The following is a 20245-nucleotide window of genomic DNA, read 5'->3' on the forward strand; positions in this document are numbered from 1 at the left end:
TTTACACTTTCAAGTGCCCTGATCCTTGTTCCAGGCCATTATACAAGATGCAGTTTTGTATTGGGTGCAGAAGCCTCCTCTGACCCCGATGTCACATGGTTAGCCCTCCCTCTTCATGCAGGTGACTGTTTGTGACACAAATGGATGATTACATCTCCACGTTTGCGTTCAGAGCACTCGATTTCAGTCTTTGAAACCGAAGTGTAGATTTCGCAATCGGAATGAAGTTAAAATCTAGCATTTCAGATTTTTTTTTTTGTTGTTCCTGTCTCAGGTTCTGTTTTGGTTTCAATGACCTCACAGGTCAATCACACAACAGGCAGTGATTTTTTTCCATCCGTATAAAGATGACTAAAAATCTATCCTGAGAAATGTGATTTAAATGAAGCATGAACACAAAAAACTTAATACTAACCAGCAGGCTAGTAAAAGAATTGCTTGTTGGACTGCATTTTTTACTGCACTAACCCATTAAATTCTTAATTTCTACCCCTGGGTATAAATGGAAAAAAATAAGAATGTTTGAGTAGAATCCTACTCCGGGGGAACTTTCCAGAACTGTGTGTGGGGCTCAGCAGATTAGGGGGTTGTGTTTGTAATCCAAAGGTCACAGGTTTGAATGCCAGGGTTGGGTAGAATGATGTCTCAGTTGGGCACCTGACCTAGGCCCTTAACTCCCAAGAGCTCTAAGAACTGCCTGCTCAATTGCACGTTACTTTGGACAAAAGTTCCTGTCTGGCTAAACAGACACTGAATGATATATAACTACCGCTGCCCTGACTAGTGTGTTACATGTTTTGGGAAATACTGCATATCTGTGTGTTTATTAATTGCATAAATGGCACTGAATGGTAGCTATGAGCCTATTGGAGTTTCGTTTAACTGAAATGTTCAGGCACAATATACACAATGATGAACTATGCAGGAGTAATGTAAACAACAAAAACACACAGGAACAACATAAATGATAGAGAAATATACAGGAGTAATGTGAACAACAGAAACACACAGGAACAACATAAACGATAGAGAAATATACAGGAGTAATGTAAACAACAGAAACACACAGGAACAACATAAACGATAGAGAAATATACAGGAGTAATGTGAACAACAGAAACACACAGGAACAACATAAACGATAGAGAAATATACAGGAGTAATGTGAACAACAGAAACACACAGGAACAACATAAACGATAGAGAAATATACAGGAGTAATGTGAACAACAGAAACACACAGGAACAACATAAACGATAGAGAAATATACAGGAGTAATGTGAACAACAGAAACACACAGGAACAACATAAACGATAGAGAAATATACAGGAGTAATGTGAACAACAGAAACACACAGGAACAACATAAACGATAGAGAAATATACAGGAGTAATGTCATAATGTGGTATTATTACCTCAGTCCCTGTAATAACATGATATTTGTGCTCCCAGTACCATTTCTTACCATTGCTCAGCAAATGTTATCCGTGCTGCAAAATCACTCTGTTTTTATTGCTAGGTACAAAACAGACTTACTATTAACCCAATGAGCATACAAAAGATGTACAGGATGAGGAAACGTGATATCACACTATATTCCAACTGTCACTGTCATCATTGGTTGTGCAGAAGTAGGTCAGATCCTACAACCTTAGGTTGTTTGGGGTTTATGTGTGTTTTTTTTTTACATTCTGATGCCAACTTGATTTTCATTTACATTTGTTCCTTCACGGTACCTTCACTACCATCGGTGTTTCCCCCTCCAGTCCTGCGTCAGGTGCCGCTGTTTGCAGTCACAGAAACTCAAAAGCAGTGGCAGCAGCTGGACACTCGTGGGTCTGGGTGAAACTGAGTGAGCAGCGCCTGGCAAAGACTGAAACGAAGCAGGTGTCTGTTAGCTTATGTGGGCATGGTATCGCACTCTACTGTCACAGTCGTACTGTCACAGTCGTACTGTCACAGTCATTGCTGTAGGCTGGTGAAGACGTATGCTACTCTTTACACCTCCTGGGTGGCTTAGGCATCATGCGGGGACACTGGATGCTTGTTATGGGGTTACTGAACCCTTTCAGGATGCGGGCAGAATGTCAGCAGAGTATCACTAATCCGCTCTACTTGTACTGCGAGGAACCTGGTCATGTGCTCTCTCAGTTCCCATCTCGTCCACCTCATCCTAGGGAGCACAGCCAAACTGTGTCTGTAATTCTTGATATCACTCATAAGCAACTTATCCTACTGGTGTTCATTCAGACTGACTCCAGTACTCATGTGGCAACAGCCGGAATCTCTGTGGACACTACAGCCGTGGGCAAAAATTTAGAGAATCGCACAAATAATAATTTTCTCATCATTTAAAAGTCTGCTGCCTCAGTTTTTATGATGGCAATTTGTATATACTCCAGAATGCTGTGAAGAGTGATCAGATGAATTGCAATTAATTCCAAAGTCCCTGTTTGCCATAAAAAATTAGATTAATCCCAAAAAACCCATTTCCACTGTATTTCAGCCCTGCCACAAAAAGACCTGCTGACATCATTTCAGTGATTCTCTCGTTAACAGATGAGTGTGTTGATGAGGACATGGCTGGAGATTACTCTGTCATGCTGATTGAGTTTGAATAGCAGACTGGGTGCTTTAAAAGGAGGATGGTGCTTCAAATCATTGTTATTCCTCTGGTAACCATGGTTACCTTCAAGGAAACACATGCAGTCATCGTTGCTTTGCACAAAAAGGGCTTCACAGGCAAGTGATAACTAAGTGGCTCGGGGAACAAAACATTGACATTTTGGGTCCATGACCAGGAAACTCCCCAGAACTTAATCCCATTGAGATCTTTTGGTCAATCTTCATGAGGTGGGTGGAAGCAAAAACCCACAAATTCTGACAAACTCCAAGCATTGCTTATCCAAGAATGGGCTGCCATCAGTCAGGATTTGGCTCAGAAGATGATTCCACTTCATGCCAATTCCAGAGGTTTGAAAAAGAAAGGCCAACACTGCAAATATTAACTCTTTGCATAAACTTAATGTAATTGTCAATAAAAGCCTTCGACAGTTACGAAATGCTTGTAATTATACTTCAGTATATACTGTAGTACCATAGAAACATCTGACAAAAGATCTACAAACACTGAATCAGCAAACTTTGTGAAAACCAATACTTGTGTCATTCTCAAAACTTTTGGCCATGACTGTAGGCTGGCTCACAACCTCAACCTACCCCTACAATGGGTGGACCGTTCACTGCACATTCTCACTTTGGACGGGTCTCTGATGGTGGCTGGTTTCACTATGTATCTCGCCAATCCTATTCACTTTCAGCTTACCCTGTTTCACCAAGAAAAGATTCAGCTTGTTGTGCAAACATGGCTTCTATGCATCTCCTGGTGTATGAGAGGATCACAGGTCTGGTTAATTAATACATTAAGTAATACTCACTACATTACTTGTGCCTCCTCAAGTAAAGTATTATCACAATTAGTTAAAAAAAGTATGTACCTGCTTCAGCTCAACAGGTTCATTGAGGTTGTGGGTGGGGAAGTGTTGGATTAATTGTTATGCACTTGTGATTGAAAGGTTGCTGGTTCAAATTCCCTATCAGCAAGGTACCACCTGAAGGGCCACCTTCTAAATGCTGAATTAGCTGCCCACTGCCATGTCACAATGTCATATATGGATTAAATGCAGAGGACGCATTTCATTGTTGTTGTGTGCCACGGTCAGCAGCTGCCACATACCCACACATATCGATGAATGTCAGTGTAAAAAGTCTATCTTTCTCAAACATCTCTACTCATCTGTGCGACATATCTTAAATGAATTGTTTTAAATCTGCCCATGATGAATTTCATTTGCCAACTGTCTTCTTATTTCATGGTTATTTCAGATATTTTACTAATTAAATAGAGCAGAGCTACATTTTAATTAGGCCTACATGTTTTTCTGTACATATGTAGACAGGAAGCATGACAGCTTCGGTTCAGAGGAAATGAGCATCATCCGCTGTGGTTAGACCTGTGATTTTGCATATTGTTCCATATTTACAATAAAGGCTAGACAACAAACTGGAAAGCTTGTTCATTGGTTCTTACAGCTTTTTAATTTTGAAGTTTGTGTTTTTGAAATGCAATTGCTATTCATTTCATTTTTGGGGTAATTCAACATGTTCTCGTGTCCCATGACTGTTAAAATAATATTGGTTATACACAGTTTTCAGAAACATGCGGCATTGTCTCTATACTTTTGAGACAGTGAATTATTTCAAATCAAACTTAAATCTCCTACTGAAAGTGATAGCACCTTTATTATTTCACCCATATATGTTTCGTGGCATGTAACAAACAATACAAAACATAAAAGGATGTATACAGGAAGTGGTTAAAGTGTGGAAAAAAACCCCCCTAGTGAGCACTTAAATGGACAGTTCACCCCAAAACTGAAAAAATATTTTGCTTTCATGCTATCTATCCATCTAGGTTGTTCTCCTGGGAGTTGCATTGTCATGAATGCAGGCGGCTCGGGCACGGGAGCGCGGCATGGTGCAGGCACGGAAAGGATGGCGGACGACCCACTTGCGGCTCAGAGACAGAAGGGGTTTATTACCTAAAACAGAAGACACTACAAAACCAAAAGGACCACGGGGGGTCAAACTCTAAAGGGAATAAACTTAGACTAAAACACAAAACCAAATACACATCAAAACACTGAAAATAGCGGAACCATCAAAGAACAACAGAACACACAATCAATCAACAATGAACCACTAGTGAACTAAACTCAGGCAGGAACTTAAATAGGAAAACTGAACAGAGTAACGAGGCAGCAGGAGTGAGACAAGCAATTAACCAATTGGGGAAGGTGCAGGACAACGAGCAATAAGGAAAACACACAAGGGCAGGCACAAGAACAGGAAACAGGTGGAACTAATTAACTCAGGGAACTGGGACGGGAAAACTAAGACTGACAAAGAAGGACACAGCATCTACACTAGGGGAATAACAGACACGTAGAAACACAAGCAGGGGCACATAGAATTGAACCAAATACAAATCACAGAAACCAGAAAAACTTATACAAAGAAACACTGGGGAGCAAAATACAAAAACAGAGGAGGCAGGATTCCAACACAGGACAGAAGGGTACTCAGACAACCACATGCTCAACACATTGAGCCATGTGGCTAGACAGGTAACAGGGGATAACAAAGACTAACACAAAGAACGGGATGACCAGCAACACCTGCTGGTCAAACAGGGAAGGGACACGGAAGGACCACAGCAGGGGCTGACCCTGACATGCGTAGTTTTGGAGATATTAGCTGTAGAAATGCCTGGCTTCTTTTATATATAATGGGAGCGAGTGACATTCTTTCTGTGCTGATTAAAGCGCCAGAAAAATGCATTTGAAAAATTCAACAGCAGCATTTCATCAGAAATCATGATCTGGTTACTCAAGATAATCCTCAGACTTTATAGTGAGTAGTTTAATGTACAAACAGGGACAAGAACAGGTAAGCACCCAAACGGAGTCATGGAAATTAAATGAATCTGCACATGGTGAAAGGTCATGTGACTATCGCAATGATTATAATCCATCAATCACCATGACCGCTTAATCCCAACTGGGGTTGCAGGGGGGACCGGAGCCTATCCCAGGAACAATGGTTGCAGGCAGGAACCAACCCTGGTCACAGGCAGGAACCAACCCTGGTCGCAGGCAGGAACCAACCCTGGTCGCAGGCAGGAACCAACCCTGGACAGACGCCAACACACCGCAGGGCACAGCAATGACTATAATATCAGATCAAATGGACAACAATGTTGGCAGTATGGGCACACTGCTGGTCCCATGTCAGTAGGGTGTGGCACCCCCCCGGGCCTGGATACATGCAATGATTTGGTGCGGAAGGGAGTCGTACAGCCGTTGTATCCTCTCCTGTGGCAAGTCGGCCCACAGCTGTTGTAACTGGCCCTCGAGATTAGTACAGATTGGCACTGGGTCTGAGTAAAGTCCGAGTTGATCCCACACATGTTCGATTGGGGAAAGATCGGGGGACCTGGCTGGCCACGGGAAGACCTCAACACGACACAGGCAGTCCATAGACACACGTGTCATGTGTGGAAGGGGGAGTTGTCTTGTTGAAAGACTGTACCAGAGTGCTGTCTCAGGAAGAGTAAGACATGTGGACTCAGGATGTCATTGACCTACCGCTATGCTGTCACGGTCCTCCAAATAACTACCGGAGATGATCTGAAGTCATACTCTATTGCTCCTCACACCATGGTGCTAGGAATAATGCCGGTGTCTCTCCACAACATTGGTAGATTTGGTCCTCTCTCCTTGGCACTGGCATACGCGTACATGATGGTCATTTGTGGTAATGTAGAACAGAGATTCATCGCTGAACATGGTACGATGCCACTCATCAGTCCATGCCTCCCAGTTACAGCCCCACTCCAAACCAGCCGTCTCTGCGCTGGTGTTAACAGCAGCCTACGCATGGGACGGTGAACCTGTAGTCCGGCTGATGCCAGTCTTCAAGACAGTGCAGGATGACACAGGGTTTTGTAGAGAATCCAAAACCTTTGTCCAGATGGCAGGCACAGATGTCATGGGGTTCTGTAATGCTTGACGCACAATACGATGATCCTCCCTTGGTGTGGTCTATCTTGGCCAACCAGAACCTTCATGATGTGTGTGGGTGTCCTCACGTGCCCATTGGTTCTAATATTGAGCAACTGTGACATCTTCATGCCCCACATGCCAGGCAATTGCACGATACGACCACCCGGCCTCATGCAAACCAACAATGCCACCCCTATCAAACTCTGTTAACTGCTGGTAATGCTCTCTAATGCATCTACGAGGCATCCTCTGTGTCTGGTGACTATATGTGCCAGCTGTCACACCGAGCTGGCAAAAGAGACACGGATCCAGTACTGCAGGACAAGCCGTGCTTTAATGAAGCTGACAACAGGTAAGCAAGGGTAAGCAGCAAAGAACAGAGCACTGGAGGGAGAGCGCAGCCGTCCGGGGGACTGGAACGGCTGTGCGAGGTAAGTCAGCTTCTCGAGAGATGGCAACTGGGCAGACAGGTTTGGAATCGGCAGGCGGTGATCGTGGTCGTGGTGCGGATGCGTGGGTCGTTAGCCAGAAGGTCCGTCCGACGGAGAAACACGGGACAGGAGCACACGAGGGGAGGAGGACAGAGGGTGCCGGGCTCAGCAGGGCAGGAGATCCAGGATCGGGAGCTGGACTGAGGAGGGAAGGCACAAAAGGTAAGGTTTCTACGAAAGGCAAACTGGTAAGGTACGGGAGAGCAGGGGGGCGGAAGACAGAAAAACGCTCGGTATGGCTTCTTTGCATCGGCTCAATACTTCGCGATTGGAAGGTGGCTGCGCTCCTCTTTTAAGGAAGACCTAATCCTTGGCTGAGGCGTTGCACCTGCTCGGCCCCGCCCCCTATGTGTGACACCGGCTCCATGCAAATCAAATTATTTACATACCTATCTCTGGTATGCATGTGTACCAAATCACATCCAAATCGGACCATTACTTCTGGGTGCTTCTTTTGGCACTGAGTGTTTTTCCTTCTACTGAACTCTATGCATAAATTGTATCACTGCACAGAAGACAGCACTAGCACCCCAGGAATATCTTATGTGCAGTGATACGATTGGTGTGTGGAGTTCGGTTGAAGAAAACAGTTTCCACATTAAACTGCGCACTACAAAGTCTGTGAACTATCTTCAATAAGCGGGTCATGATTTTTGCACGCCCGATACAATTCCAGATTTCTTTACAGGTGAATTAATTTTTTTAATGTTCGCATGTGCACTTTGCATTCACTTACAGTCAGATGCCCTGAGTGTCCATTCATACCACAAATGGTGTAATAACTGTTCTAATAACTCTAAAACACCCACATCAAGTACAGTATATTGTGCTTTATGCAGTTCATTATGCGACAGGGAACAATATTAAGGGGTCATGTATTGCACAAAGGAAATAATAAAGGTAGATCTTCAGGAGCAGAGTTGGTGACCACTGCCTTTTCTAATTTCTTGTGTGTCCTCGATAATATATTGTGTACTCAATTAAAAAATAATAATAATAATTTTTCAGGGCTCTGGGGGCTCCAAACTATGTGACTTCAAGCAATAGTTACTCATTACAGTTTACTAAATGTATATGTGTCACGATGTCCTGTCTGTTCCACGGTATGGCCAGCAGAGATTGTTGCTAACCCTCCTTAATCCTCCTAATTCTCCCTAGTTGTATCATTTGTCGATGTTCTCCTGATTGTTCTCTGCCTTGACACGCTAACCCCGTACACCTGTCTCTCGTTGGTGATTAGTGTTTAGTGCATGCATGTGCTTCACCTGTATACCTGTATGCTCCCCAGTTCTGTCTTTGTTACCTATGGCATCTGAACTCCCCTTTGGTCCGAATTCAGACCTTTGTAATAGGTATGTTCCTTTAATAAAATCCCCTTCAGGGTTTACCTCATTAAAAAGGCTGCCTTAGAGATTCCTTTCTACCTTCCTGCTCTCTCAGATGTGACAGAATGATAGCTCTCCACAAGCATCCGAGTAACTTCCCCATAGAATCCTGGGCTCCGCTTGTGTTTCTGCACCCAGATTGCCCACCCGCTCGTTCGCTCGTTCGACTCCTCAGCAAGTAACCTACGATTCTCGATTCATCAAGCAACAGTGACCTCGGCGATTCCAATGGTATCTGGGACTCTTACCTGGCAAGCATCTAGACCAGTTCCGTGGTGTAGTGGTAAGGTGGTTGGATTGTGGAGTTGGAAGACCTAGGGGACCTCATGCCCGGATTTCTACCCCTGGAGTCTAACGCCGAGGAGCCAGTCACGATGAGGACCCTGACGTGTTTGTCTTCATCCCCTCCAGGGAACAGCTCTAATGGGATTAGGAGTAAATGCCAGATAAAGCAGAGGTAGAAGCTCCAGCAACCAATCCATCCGCCACTGCTCCCCAGGTAGCTTCTGACCCATCTGCCGCAGTTCGCAGCCAGGGTCTGCCACTTTCTGGCAGTGAGATGCTGCCCTACTCGCCTCTTTCCAGCAGTGAGAAGTCGCTGCTCAGCTCGCAGCAGTCCTGCAGTTTGTGCCCAGCCCTAGAGAGCTTGCATTGCCCACTCCAGCTCCAGCCAATGAATTACCTGTACCTGCTCAGGAAGCTTCATATCACCCACTGTCCTGCCAGCTTCCTCTCCACTTGCAGTTATGTCAGCACTCCTTGCTATCTTCTCGGCACCTTCTGCTGCCGCCTCTGCTGTCTTTTGGGCACCCTCCTCACCTTCAGATCTCATTGGTGCCATCTGCAATCTTGCCTGATGTCACTTCAATGCCCCTCACTTTCCCATTGGCCCTTCCGGTCTTGTCAGCACCTCCTCTCCCCTCTTCAGGTGCCTGAACTCCTGGCTGTGGCATCACAGGTTGCTGTCTCCTCACATGCTCCATGGGTCATGGTCGACCCTGTTTGTCTCTCCACGTTTTCTACATTTACGGCATTTGGCAGATGCCCTTAGCCAGAGCAACTTACATAAGTGCTTAGAGGTCTAATTCTTATACTTGTTCAATAGAACCTAGCTAAGGATACCATCACACATCACTCTAAAAAACTCTGCAAGTAATCCATTTTTTAAATAATAAGAGTATAATTCTAGAAGTGCTAATCTAAGTACTTTCTAAAGAGGTAGCTTTTTAGTCATCATTTGAAGGCACCCAATGACTCAACTGTTCGGACATCATTCCATCACATAGGTGCTAAGTCTGAGAATAGTCTAGGTGCACGTTGTCACTGTGCCTTGAGAGATGGTGGGACCAGTCAAGCAGTGCTGAAGGATCAGAGAGAGCATGGCGCAGTGCGAGGTTTCATAAGGTATTTTAGGTAGGAGGGTGCTGGTCTATTTTTAGCTTTGTAGGTGAGCATCCGTGTTCAGACGTGGGCAGCTACGGATTTGAAATAGAATGATAAGGTGTGGGAGTAGATGCCGCTTTGCTTGTGTCCTGTGTCTCTTGTCCTGTTCCTTGTCTGTGTCATCTGGCCCTATTCTCCCCTTCCTGTCCTTAGTTGTCCTAATCTTGTCTACGTTTTCCATTGATTTCTGGTGTCCTCTCCCTCAGGTTCCATGTGGTCCTTGCATCTTGTCTGGCCTGGTGTCTGAACCCAGGGAGGTTGTGCCACCTATGCTCAGCCCAGGAGAGGCTGTGCCACTGGTGTGCAGTGTCCTGTGTTCCGTATCTGGTTTCCCTGTTCCCCGGTCTCAGGTGTCTAGTCCCATTCATGGAAGTACCACCCCCATGCCCAGAGTGCGTGCCTTGGGGAACTGTCATGATCTGCCCCATCTATTTCCAGGATGGCCACCAGAGGTCACTGCTGGACCTCCTGAACCCTTAGTTCTCCCCAGTTGTATCCAATTGATATTCTCCTGATTGTCCTCCACCCTGACATTCTAACCCCATATACCCATCTTTTGTCTGTGGCTAGTGTTTACTGTATATAATATAGCTCAAGATTTACACTTGACTTCATTTTGACACAAATTACCCCAAAACGGAACTGGGCTAAGTGGCTACAAAGGAGGGAAAGGGCATCCGTCAAAGTGACTTGGTCTTGTGAACACAATAACTCTCTAAAGCTTTGTTCCCTTTACCCCAATTAGTCCACGCTTACACACAACCACACTTGTCATGCATGCTCCTGCACTTAGTGCAAGTATTCAAGGTATCCTGTACCTCAAATGAGTGCAATGTGCTTGACATGCATTTTATCAACACTTTGGCAAATACCACAAGGAAGTAGTCTTTGGCTAAGTACATAGACTACAATGCACTGCATCAATGACGATTAACGTTGGCACTGAACTCAAGGAAGTCTGTCGGCTAATCAGAGTCCAACATTTCTCCAAAGAAGCTTCAATTTAAGTACTCAAAGTTGTATAACAAATGTTTGCATAGCCTCGGCTACAATGCAGGACAACCCCAAAACAAGACTAACACAAATTACAACATGGTTGTAGTGTATCTCTTGTTCACCTCTTCAGATATCAAGCATGTCCCATTGTTTTCAAGAGATCCCTGTGCACTTGGGCTCTTTACATACACTTGTACGCTGCGTCGTACATCAAAATATGTCACCACAGTGTGTAGAATCTCAGCGTGCTTGCCCTTAAGTGTGCTGAATAGAACAAAGCCTAAAAGTATTTGACATATCTTTTTCAAACTTTACTGGCACATTGTATGTTTGAATATCTGGAACTGATCGAATTAGGAGAGGTCGCGCCAAAACGAAAGCAATACTATTCAGTGGCAGCAATGGGGAGGGTGACTGCAGGAGACCCTTGACCTTTTTGATCTTTAATGGATATTATTATCATTTCATGAAAACGTTACATGAATGAAAACCTACACTTGATGTCATGATGAGACAAATCACCCCAAAACTGAAGCAGAAGCAGTAGGTAGCAGCATCCATACAGCTTCTACGCCAGTTTGCCCTGTGAACACAATAAATCTGAAAGAAATCAATGGACGTTCCAGGAATAGGCAAGTCTGGGGCGCGAGATGATTTTCTGAATATTGTAAAATAAAGGTTTTTTTTTTTCCTTTCACAATTTATCATGGGGACTATGGCAAAATGGAGACCCCCCTAGCCTTTGCTCAGTGCAATTTTATTGGTAGCAACTGAATTCCTGAGCCGCTGTGAAGCTGATTGTGGGGAACCACCCATACAACAATGATCAAGGGGGAAATTAGTCTTGTCACTCAGGCCATTAACAATTTACAATACCACCCCACCCTGTCAGCAAATTTAACCTCCACCCCCTAGCCTTGGTCAGCATATCTAATCATGGGATCCTTCCCCATTCCCACAGGATACCAGAATAGTACTGCTTTGGAAAATACTGTATAAAGCATTCCACGCAGTATATACTGGGCCTACTGTATAAATATCATCTTAGACTTTGAGGGTTGTGGGTTTGGTTCCTACCTCTGAGAATTTTGCATCTTCTCCCTGTATCTGCACAGGTTTCCTCTTGTGGTTCAAAAATTAGTTGCATTGGTGGCTTCAAATTGCTCATTATGCATGTGAAGGTTTGCCACATGAAGAACTTGCAGCCCATCCTGGGTGTCACTGTCGCTCTCCAAACCCAGCAAGGTCTGTACCGAGCCAACCTGAAACTGTGCTGAAACCAGACTCTCTTTGTGGTATGGGTCGGGTATATCTTGGTTCCTGAATGTCAACAAAAAATCACCATAACGTTTTTGCATTGGTAAAGTCTGATTGATTAATGTGGAATAGAGGATCATTTTGTTTTATTTATTTTGTATTATTTATTTAGGGAGCAACTAGTGGCATTATTAATGTTTTGGGGGGTCAGTATGCTTCCTGTTATATCGTGAGTCCGGGCGATCCGGCAATTAGGCAATAGAGCCGTGAATACGAGTGAACAGGATTTATTCTGGGTAACAAGGCAGACAGGGGAGCTCACAAAGAACAACGTCAATGACAGACCTGGGGAAACAGATTTGAACACGGACTAAATACAAAAGACAAGCAGAAAATAACAGGTAACAGGTGATCACAATCGGGGTAACACGCATAGGTAATGAGGGGGCGTGGCACACACGAGGATCGTACGAGCAGGTCATGACACTTCCAGACCACAGGAAGGTGTCCTTTATCATGCCCCTGCTGTTGCATGCAAAAACAAGCTCTCTTTTGTGTCTGTGTTTGAGAAGCTAAAATATGGCTCCTGGCTCATTTGGCTTTTAGGGGAATAAAACTGAGTCATCCATTTGTTTAAATGTTGAAGCCTGTTTGGTTATGAACCAAGTGAAAGTTTATTTGTTTCATTTAAAAGACTTTGATGAAAAGTAATTTGTTTAGTGATTTTCTCTATCTGCTATGGGAAAGTAAACCAAGCCAGTAAGCCAGTGAATTGGAGGCGTCTGACGATGCATCGCATTGTGTCCTCCCAGGCTTACAGTTGTGCTGCATGTGCTAGAGACTGACTTCTCTGGTGTTGAATGAGTACAATACTTTCAAGCACTGCTTTTATGTGCTTTCTTCGCATCCATCTGCAATGAGAATTTGGAGACAGAAAGTCAACAATTAGAGTAAGGCTGCTCTATTGTAAATGAATGTTACTCTTTAATGGTAAATGATTCATTATACAGTACCATATATAAAACAAATAACATGTATAAATGTCTTAGGGTTCTTAAGTATTCATAACACAATTGTGGCAAGAATAAGACATTAAAAATAAAGCATCTATAATAAAAATTATATATCTGAGCTAGATGAATTAAATTAATAGATGCTTTAATACACCATTAACACCTTTTGCTAAATTACATATTAGAGTTTGGTAACGCATTTAAATTAACAGTAAGAGACTTCACGTTGTTATCAGCTAACGTCATACATAACATGTGAGAACACCACCTCTTATGTAATTTAAATACCGTAATGCAGTGTAAGATAAGCTGCGTGGACGCTCAACTAAGTTCCCCTTGCAACATTAGCTGTCGCTGCTAAATAAATCTATTAACACTTTGTCATTATAGGTAACATTGCTGGCTTCTATGGAAGAGTATTGCATTAACTAAAGGAAAAAAAATCACTGTTTTCCTGAATTAACGAGATACACTATTCATTAAAAATTCGCTTGGCTGTTTCTTTTTTTGTTGTTTTTTATAGTGATTGCATTACGCTTCCAAAGGGTCACGTTATCACCGCAACGCGATTCATTATTCGGATATTTTCAGCGGTGTAACTGGGAAAGCGTGGAGGCTTTTCAGAATCAGAATCAGAATCAGAATCCGAATAAGCTTTATTGCCAGGTATGTTAACACATACGAGGAATTTGTTGTAGTGACAGAACTCTACAGTGCAACAGAAAGACAGTGACAAGACAAGACACAGGTAATAAAAAGAGTTATATACAGATATACAAAGATATACAAAGTAGCGTGCAATTCATTATGTAAATATCTCACAAGAGCTACGTGGTGTCTTGCAACAGTGTGTAGGATTGTAATGTTTTAATTTGGGGAAACACTGTTTTACCTTCCTCTATAGAAAACACTAACATGCAAAGTACTTGCTCATGAATCCTAATTCAAATGCACCTCATCACAGGTAAATCACAGGTAAGGCTGTCGCGATCATATGGCGCGTGTGCAATAATCACCATGGCTTTATACGATGGGAGTAAACATTTATCTGAACACCCTCAGTTTGTTAAACAGATTAGCAGTAGGCCTATGCCTAAAATATTAATGAGATGCATATCGTGACGCTCATTAATTAATCTGTATAAATTCGGCGTAATGGTGGTGCAGTGGTTAGCACTGTTGCCTCACACCTCTGGGACCCGGGTTCGAGTCTCTGCCTGGGATACATGTGTGTGGAGTTTGCATGTGTCGTGGGGTTTCCTTCGGGTACTCCGGTTTCCCCCCACAGTCCAAAGACATGCTGAGGCTAATTGGAGTTACTAACTTGCCCATAGGTGTGCATGTGTGAGTGTGCCCTGCGATAGGCTGGCCCCCCGTCCAGGGTTGTTCCCTGCCTCGTGCCCGTTGCATCCGGGATAGGCTCCGGACCCCCGTGACCCAATAGAATAAAGTGGGTTGGAAAATGGATGGATGGATGGAAATTCGGCGTATCATTAGCCTAGTGATTATTTCGCAGATAAACCCAGTAAACCCGGTCCCTTTTGACCTCTGCTGGCCGAACTGGAACAGAGCAGCCGGACACGGATGCTGACAAGCGGAGCACTACGGGGAAGCCAACGGAAACGCTTTTGCTCAGCAGACCGCCAGTTGGTTAAATATGAACCATTAAGATATTCCTTTTATTCCACGGCATCCTCAGCTACTCACTGTCTTAGTTATATTGACTTTGTTATTAATTATTATTAATGATAATAATTGATCATAAAGAATTTAAATAGCTTTAATATTTCGTGTTATTAGATTTTATATCACAAATATATTTTTCAAAGTGTGCCTTATACTGTGGCATAGGACTACCATAATGGGCCCCGCTCATTCTCCCGTGTCGTCGCCCTCAAATGCAGCGCGTCGCCAGAAGATGGAGCCCGACGCCGCTCCAGCGCAGAGCCGACTCTGTGACGTCTCGTGCACCGCGCCATCCGCATTTCCCTGTCGCGTGCCGTGGGGGCATGCATACCCTGTCTATTTGCGCACGCACATTTGCCGTATAAACAGATGGTCCCAATAAGACTGTATTTACAAGTTACACATTTTAGGCCGCGTTTTATCCCCTGTGCACCGCTCCCCAGACGTAAGTTTAGCTCCCAGCTCTACAAACACTGCCCCAGACGGGCCTGCTAACCCTACAAACACGAATGGCATGCTAGTACCCCCCTTACAATTTCTTTAGTGTTTCTTTTAGTGTTTCTTTAGTGTTTTCTGGATAGACGCATGTTAATGTAAAACGTGTGAAGCACACTAATAAAGGTTGCGTTAAAAGCAACAGACCAGCCCTGCAAATTCTGGCGCCCTAGGCGAGATTCTGCTGAGCGCCCCCTTTTCCACTCGCTCTTTTGCGCGCCCTAATCAAATGGCGCCCTAGGCGATCGCATGTGTCGCCTATAGTATTACCCACACTCGCTTATCTAGAGTCAACTAAACATGGCTAAAGTAAAAGAAAAGAGCTAAGACGAGTTAAATACAATTAAAAACAGAATGCACAAGTGACATATGATTTTTCTAAGTAAAAACGCTAGAAATATCCGTACTACATACAAGAGTCATTTAAATAGCAAGTAACTTGGGCTGTAAACATCTTATATTTTACTTCCCCCTTAAAACAATTGTATGAGAGCGTTTAAGAAGAAAATGTTTCTCCCTGACCTAATCCAGATGTATATGCACATCCTGGACGTGCTCACCCACAGGGTTAGCTAACCTTGGAGAACGCAGTGATCGCCCATAGGCGTCCCATACCCCGTCTACTCAAGCCGGCGAGTGGCGGAACTTTACAGGGCAGGTGTACCAGCAAGTAAAATAGCACCGAAAGTACAGACATTGATCACAGCCCAAATCCCGGAGGATAATCCGGAATCGCCATTCCGGCTTCTTTGTCCGTGTATAGGAAATGAAAAAATCAGCTCAGTCAGGTAGGTAAACATTTCACAGCGTACGCGGGGGGGGGGGCTATTTTCAATCAGTTGTTAAAATAACTAATGTTTCATTTATATCTGCTTGTTTTAAGTACCAGGCGGATCAAACCGCAGTTCGCAAGTATAGTTTTGACTTCCCTTTGTACGCCGTGGGCATCCCAAAATACACACAAACACGTTTTACATTATGAATGCTAATTAGTGCCGTATTGGGTGTTAAGTGGCCTATGTAGTACTATTGCCTATTAAATGCTCTTAACATTGTACACTGTAAGTTATTTAAATTGAATGTCTAATGTAAATGCGAACAGATCGGTTTGTGCGTATCGGACAGAACTCTTCTCTAAACGTGTTTTTCAGAAATATAGGTACAGCTGAATGCGTGTAGGCCTATATGTAGCCTATTACACTTTTGTAATATCTTAATATAGTAATTTAGTATGGCATCAGAAAGTCCAGTGGATCAGCCGATTTTACCAAAAGGCTACGCTTTCAAAGTGCAGTTTTGTTCTGGGTCATTTAACTTATGGTTGACCTCCCTGGATGTACTGTTTTCACTCCGTATATTATCGCATTGCCCTTAAAGTGGTGATAATCGTGAAGCTCGCACAGTATGAAAATTCATAATATTCTATAAACTCCCATTTAAATAGGAGGCAGTGCTGCGCCGCCATGTGACAGGATATTGTTATTGCAACCTTTTTAAACCAGGTTATTGCTACCGCTTTTTTGGCTGGGTGCTATTGTTTAGCTATTGTTTGTTAGTGACACTATCGAGCACGAGTGGGCATGAGATCCAAACCAGGGCAGCACAAGAGAAGGCCAGCAGGACCCAGCAGCTTCCTGGCATGGAGGGCATCCGCGGCAGCTGCAAACCCCACCCTATCTCAGCGAACCACAGCCCAAAATGCCTAGTGGTTGCCTGATCTATGGATGTTGCCCCAGCTGTTGCCCTAAAGGCTTGTCTGGAGGGTCGTTTTCCTGACAGCTGCGAGCATGCGTCAGGGTTAAGCACCCTGAATTTGGGCATGTGTTGCCAAGCTATGCTGCCTTTGGGGGGGCTGGCTTATACCTCCGGGTTTATCTTCGTCTTTGTTGTCCTGGTGACATGGAACCATGGTTGGTTCTGTCAGATCCACGTAGAATCCTCCCCCGGTTGTGATGAATGTTTTCTCCCACCGTCCAGTCCTGTCATGTCAAGTGACTTCGCTCTCTGCCTAGCATGGTGCCCCCTAGTGGCTCCCCTCTCCACTGGTCAATCAGTAACCCATCAGCCAAACATTGGTACTAAAAGCACCTGCACTCACAGGGAGGTGTGATCAGGGAGGTTATTATCCCCCATGCCCCTAAAATCTATTCCGAAACGCCAAGAAAAAAACAGAACCCCACCCTGCCAAACCAGGTCGGGTTACCCAGGTGTCTGGTGGGGAAGCCGACTGAGACTGAGCCAGTCCAGGTCCACATTCCACATGCTGGGCTTAGTCTGGACTCCCATGCATGTTTATCATCAGCAGGGTGTGGAATGCGCTGATAATACCCATTCTGAGAGGGTATAGCCCAGTGCCTTCGTGAGCACGCCTGTTAATGAATAGCCAGGCCTCGGGCCAATATGTTACCTGACATACGTCACACATTACATACTGCTTGGCTCTCTTTGTGAGGTTTATTTTTATGTCTTTTTTATTTTTTGTTCCTTTGTATCGCGAGCCCTGTGTTTCAGAAAAAAAATGCTGAAATAATTTCTCCCTTTTGTTGTAACTAATTATTTCAGTCAGTCCTGAACAAAAGCATCTTAAACCAAACACCTCTTATTATCCAAGGACCCATTTAAGGTCATGTGACCCTCACTTTTTGCCATTTGTGGAACCTGAAATGCATTTGTTGCTGAAATAGATGGCTTTGAACTTGTCTTGGTCATATGCCCGTTTTGTAACACCCCGTGACAGTAATTCATTGCTTATTTTAAGCCTGATCAGTATGGTAAGTGCACATTGTTACACATTCTCCCGCCTAGCAGATGTTTGTGCTCACATTCTGCCAGCTTATGCAAATGTTTTTTGATGTGGTTTGTTACAGCACACTTTCCCTTTTTCCCTCTCCAGCTGAATTGACATTCTTGCTTAATGTTAAAATAATTACAACTGACGGCTGACATTTTTGTGGCAAAACAATACAAGAATTTTGCCTCCTATAATTGTAGCATTTTTTTTGTTGTATTTTCTGAATGTTGAAGTGGCATCTGTGGGCCAGGTGGAGGCGCTCTTATCTAAGCTGGTAATGAAACACCAGTTCTGCCGCGTTGGTACAGCATTGGTGCTTTCCCACCGAAATTCAGGTGGTTCAGAGTTCTGAGTTCCTGGGCCATCTTGGCCAGGAACTTTTGTAGTTCTGGCTCCGGATGGTTTAATCCTGAAGAATAATGCAGTATAAAGCCGTCACTGGTGAGTCTTCCATGCCTTAGTGCACTATGAATGTATTCCCAAACCTTTTAGCCCGCGACCCTAAAATAACAGTGTCAGAGACTTACGACCTTCATTTTGCTGACTTGGAGTGGGGGGGGGCTCCCCTCAGTAGATTTGCAGGCCGGGGGGGGGGTCTCCCTCGCTAGATTTATCACAATTGACCAGTTTGATTGAAATATATTTTTCACATTTTTCAGCTTTATGAATACATTTTGTAAATCATCTCATGACCCCCACTTTGGGGGGGACACTCCTATATGGCTGTGCCCAGAGGGGGTGCTCATATACGGGTGTGCCTAGAGGGGGCGCTGTTATACGGGCGTGCCTAGAGGGGGCGCTGTTATACGGGTGTGCCTAAAGGGGGCGCTCCTGTACGGCCGCGCCTGGGGGGGGCGTCGCTCCTATGCGGCCGTGCCTGGGGTTGGGGTCGCTCCTATACGGCCGTGCCTGGGGGGTGGGGGGGTGCTCCTATATGGCCGTGCCTGGGGGGGTCGCTCCTATATGGCCGTGCCTGGGGGGGGGGCGCTCCTATATGGCCATGCCTGGGGGGGGCGCTCCTATATGGCCGTGCCTGGGGGGGGGGCGCTCCTATATGGCCGTGCCTGGGGGGGGGCGCTCCTATATGGCCGTGCCTGGGGGGGTCGCTCCTATATGGCCGTGCCTGGGGGGGGGGCGCTCCTATATGGCCGTGCCTGGGGGGGTCGCTCCCTCGGTGGGGAGGGCGGCTCAGGCTCAGCACTGCTCAGACTTTGTTATCCTGTGCAAGGGGGGTGTCAACAACAACTTAGCGGGTAGCACTGTGACTTGGAACTTCCTGGGTTTGCTGGAGGTCACACTTTTCTACCAGAGCTCTGGCTCCCCCTGCAGTCCAGAGGTGGGTGACATCTTTGTATTTCCTATAGTGGTTGAGTATAAGCCAAACTGGGGACTGGCATCCCATCCTGGTTGTCCCCTGCCTCGTTCCCTGTGCTTCCTGGGATTCCATGAACGTGTGCATGGTAAGCAGCCATGGAAAAGGGGAGTATGGGTGATCACACATGGCGAGGAAGCTCATTGGCTCTGATACCTTGGCATCCTGGGAAGGAGGAAAGAGTTTTCTTAAATATGTTGTCTCCAAGACTTCAGATCTGGTGCCCTTGACCCATTCCACAGTAACTTGTTTTTCGGGGAGTCATAACACTGTATTTACCTCCTTTTTACCCCCTTTCCATCCCATCCACAACAATCACATGTAGCGTTTTCTGCTCCTTACCCCTCCTTGCCCACAATGATGCCATTTAAACAAAGTTCTAAGCGCGTGATTCATAAGTCCGCAGCCCCGTCTGGATTTTTTCATGGCTGATCATCCTCAGAGCACATGAATCCCCCCCCCACACACCCCAGTGTTGTCTTATTTAGAGAGAAAACAACAGTAGTCAGTAGAGGAGCTGAGACCCTGAGGGTCTTTCGGTTTCTGCACTGAGCTTCTGCGCCGCAATAAATATTGTGTGTTTTCCTTTGGAAAAAAAAAACTTCCTCCATAAGTAAAGCATATTTTGGAAACCAAAATACTTACTATTTCCTATCCCCAAGCAGTTAAGAAGAGGATAGATTCTCGCCTG

General features: G+C 44.8%; 1 protein-coding gene across 1 annotated transcript in view; it reads left to right on the forward strand.

Annotated features, from left to right (window-relative positions):
* The first annotated feature begins 16096 nt into the window (after window positions 1-16096).
* The window catches only part of septin9b (septin 9b), a 65226-nt gene continuing 61077 nt past the window's right edge, over window positions 16097-20245 (forward strand). The window contains exon 1 of the mRNA XM_023791861.2: window positions 16097-16179. Within this exon, the coding sequence (XP_023647629.2) occupies window positions 16158-16179 (22 nt within the window). The 5' untranslated portion in view covers window positions 16097-16157. The remainder of the gene's footprint in view (window positions 16180-20245) is intronic.

The sequence above is a fragment of the Paramormyrops kingsleyae genome, chromosome 5, assembly GCF_048594095.1.
Source record: "Paramormyrops kingsleyae isolate MSU_618 chromosome 5, PKINGS_0.4, whole genome shotgun sequence".
NCBI classification, from domain to species: domain Eukaryota; kingdom Metazoa; phylum Chordata; class Actinopteri; order Osteoglossiformes; family Mormyridae; genus Paramormyrops; species Paramormyrops kingsleyae.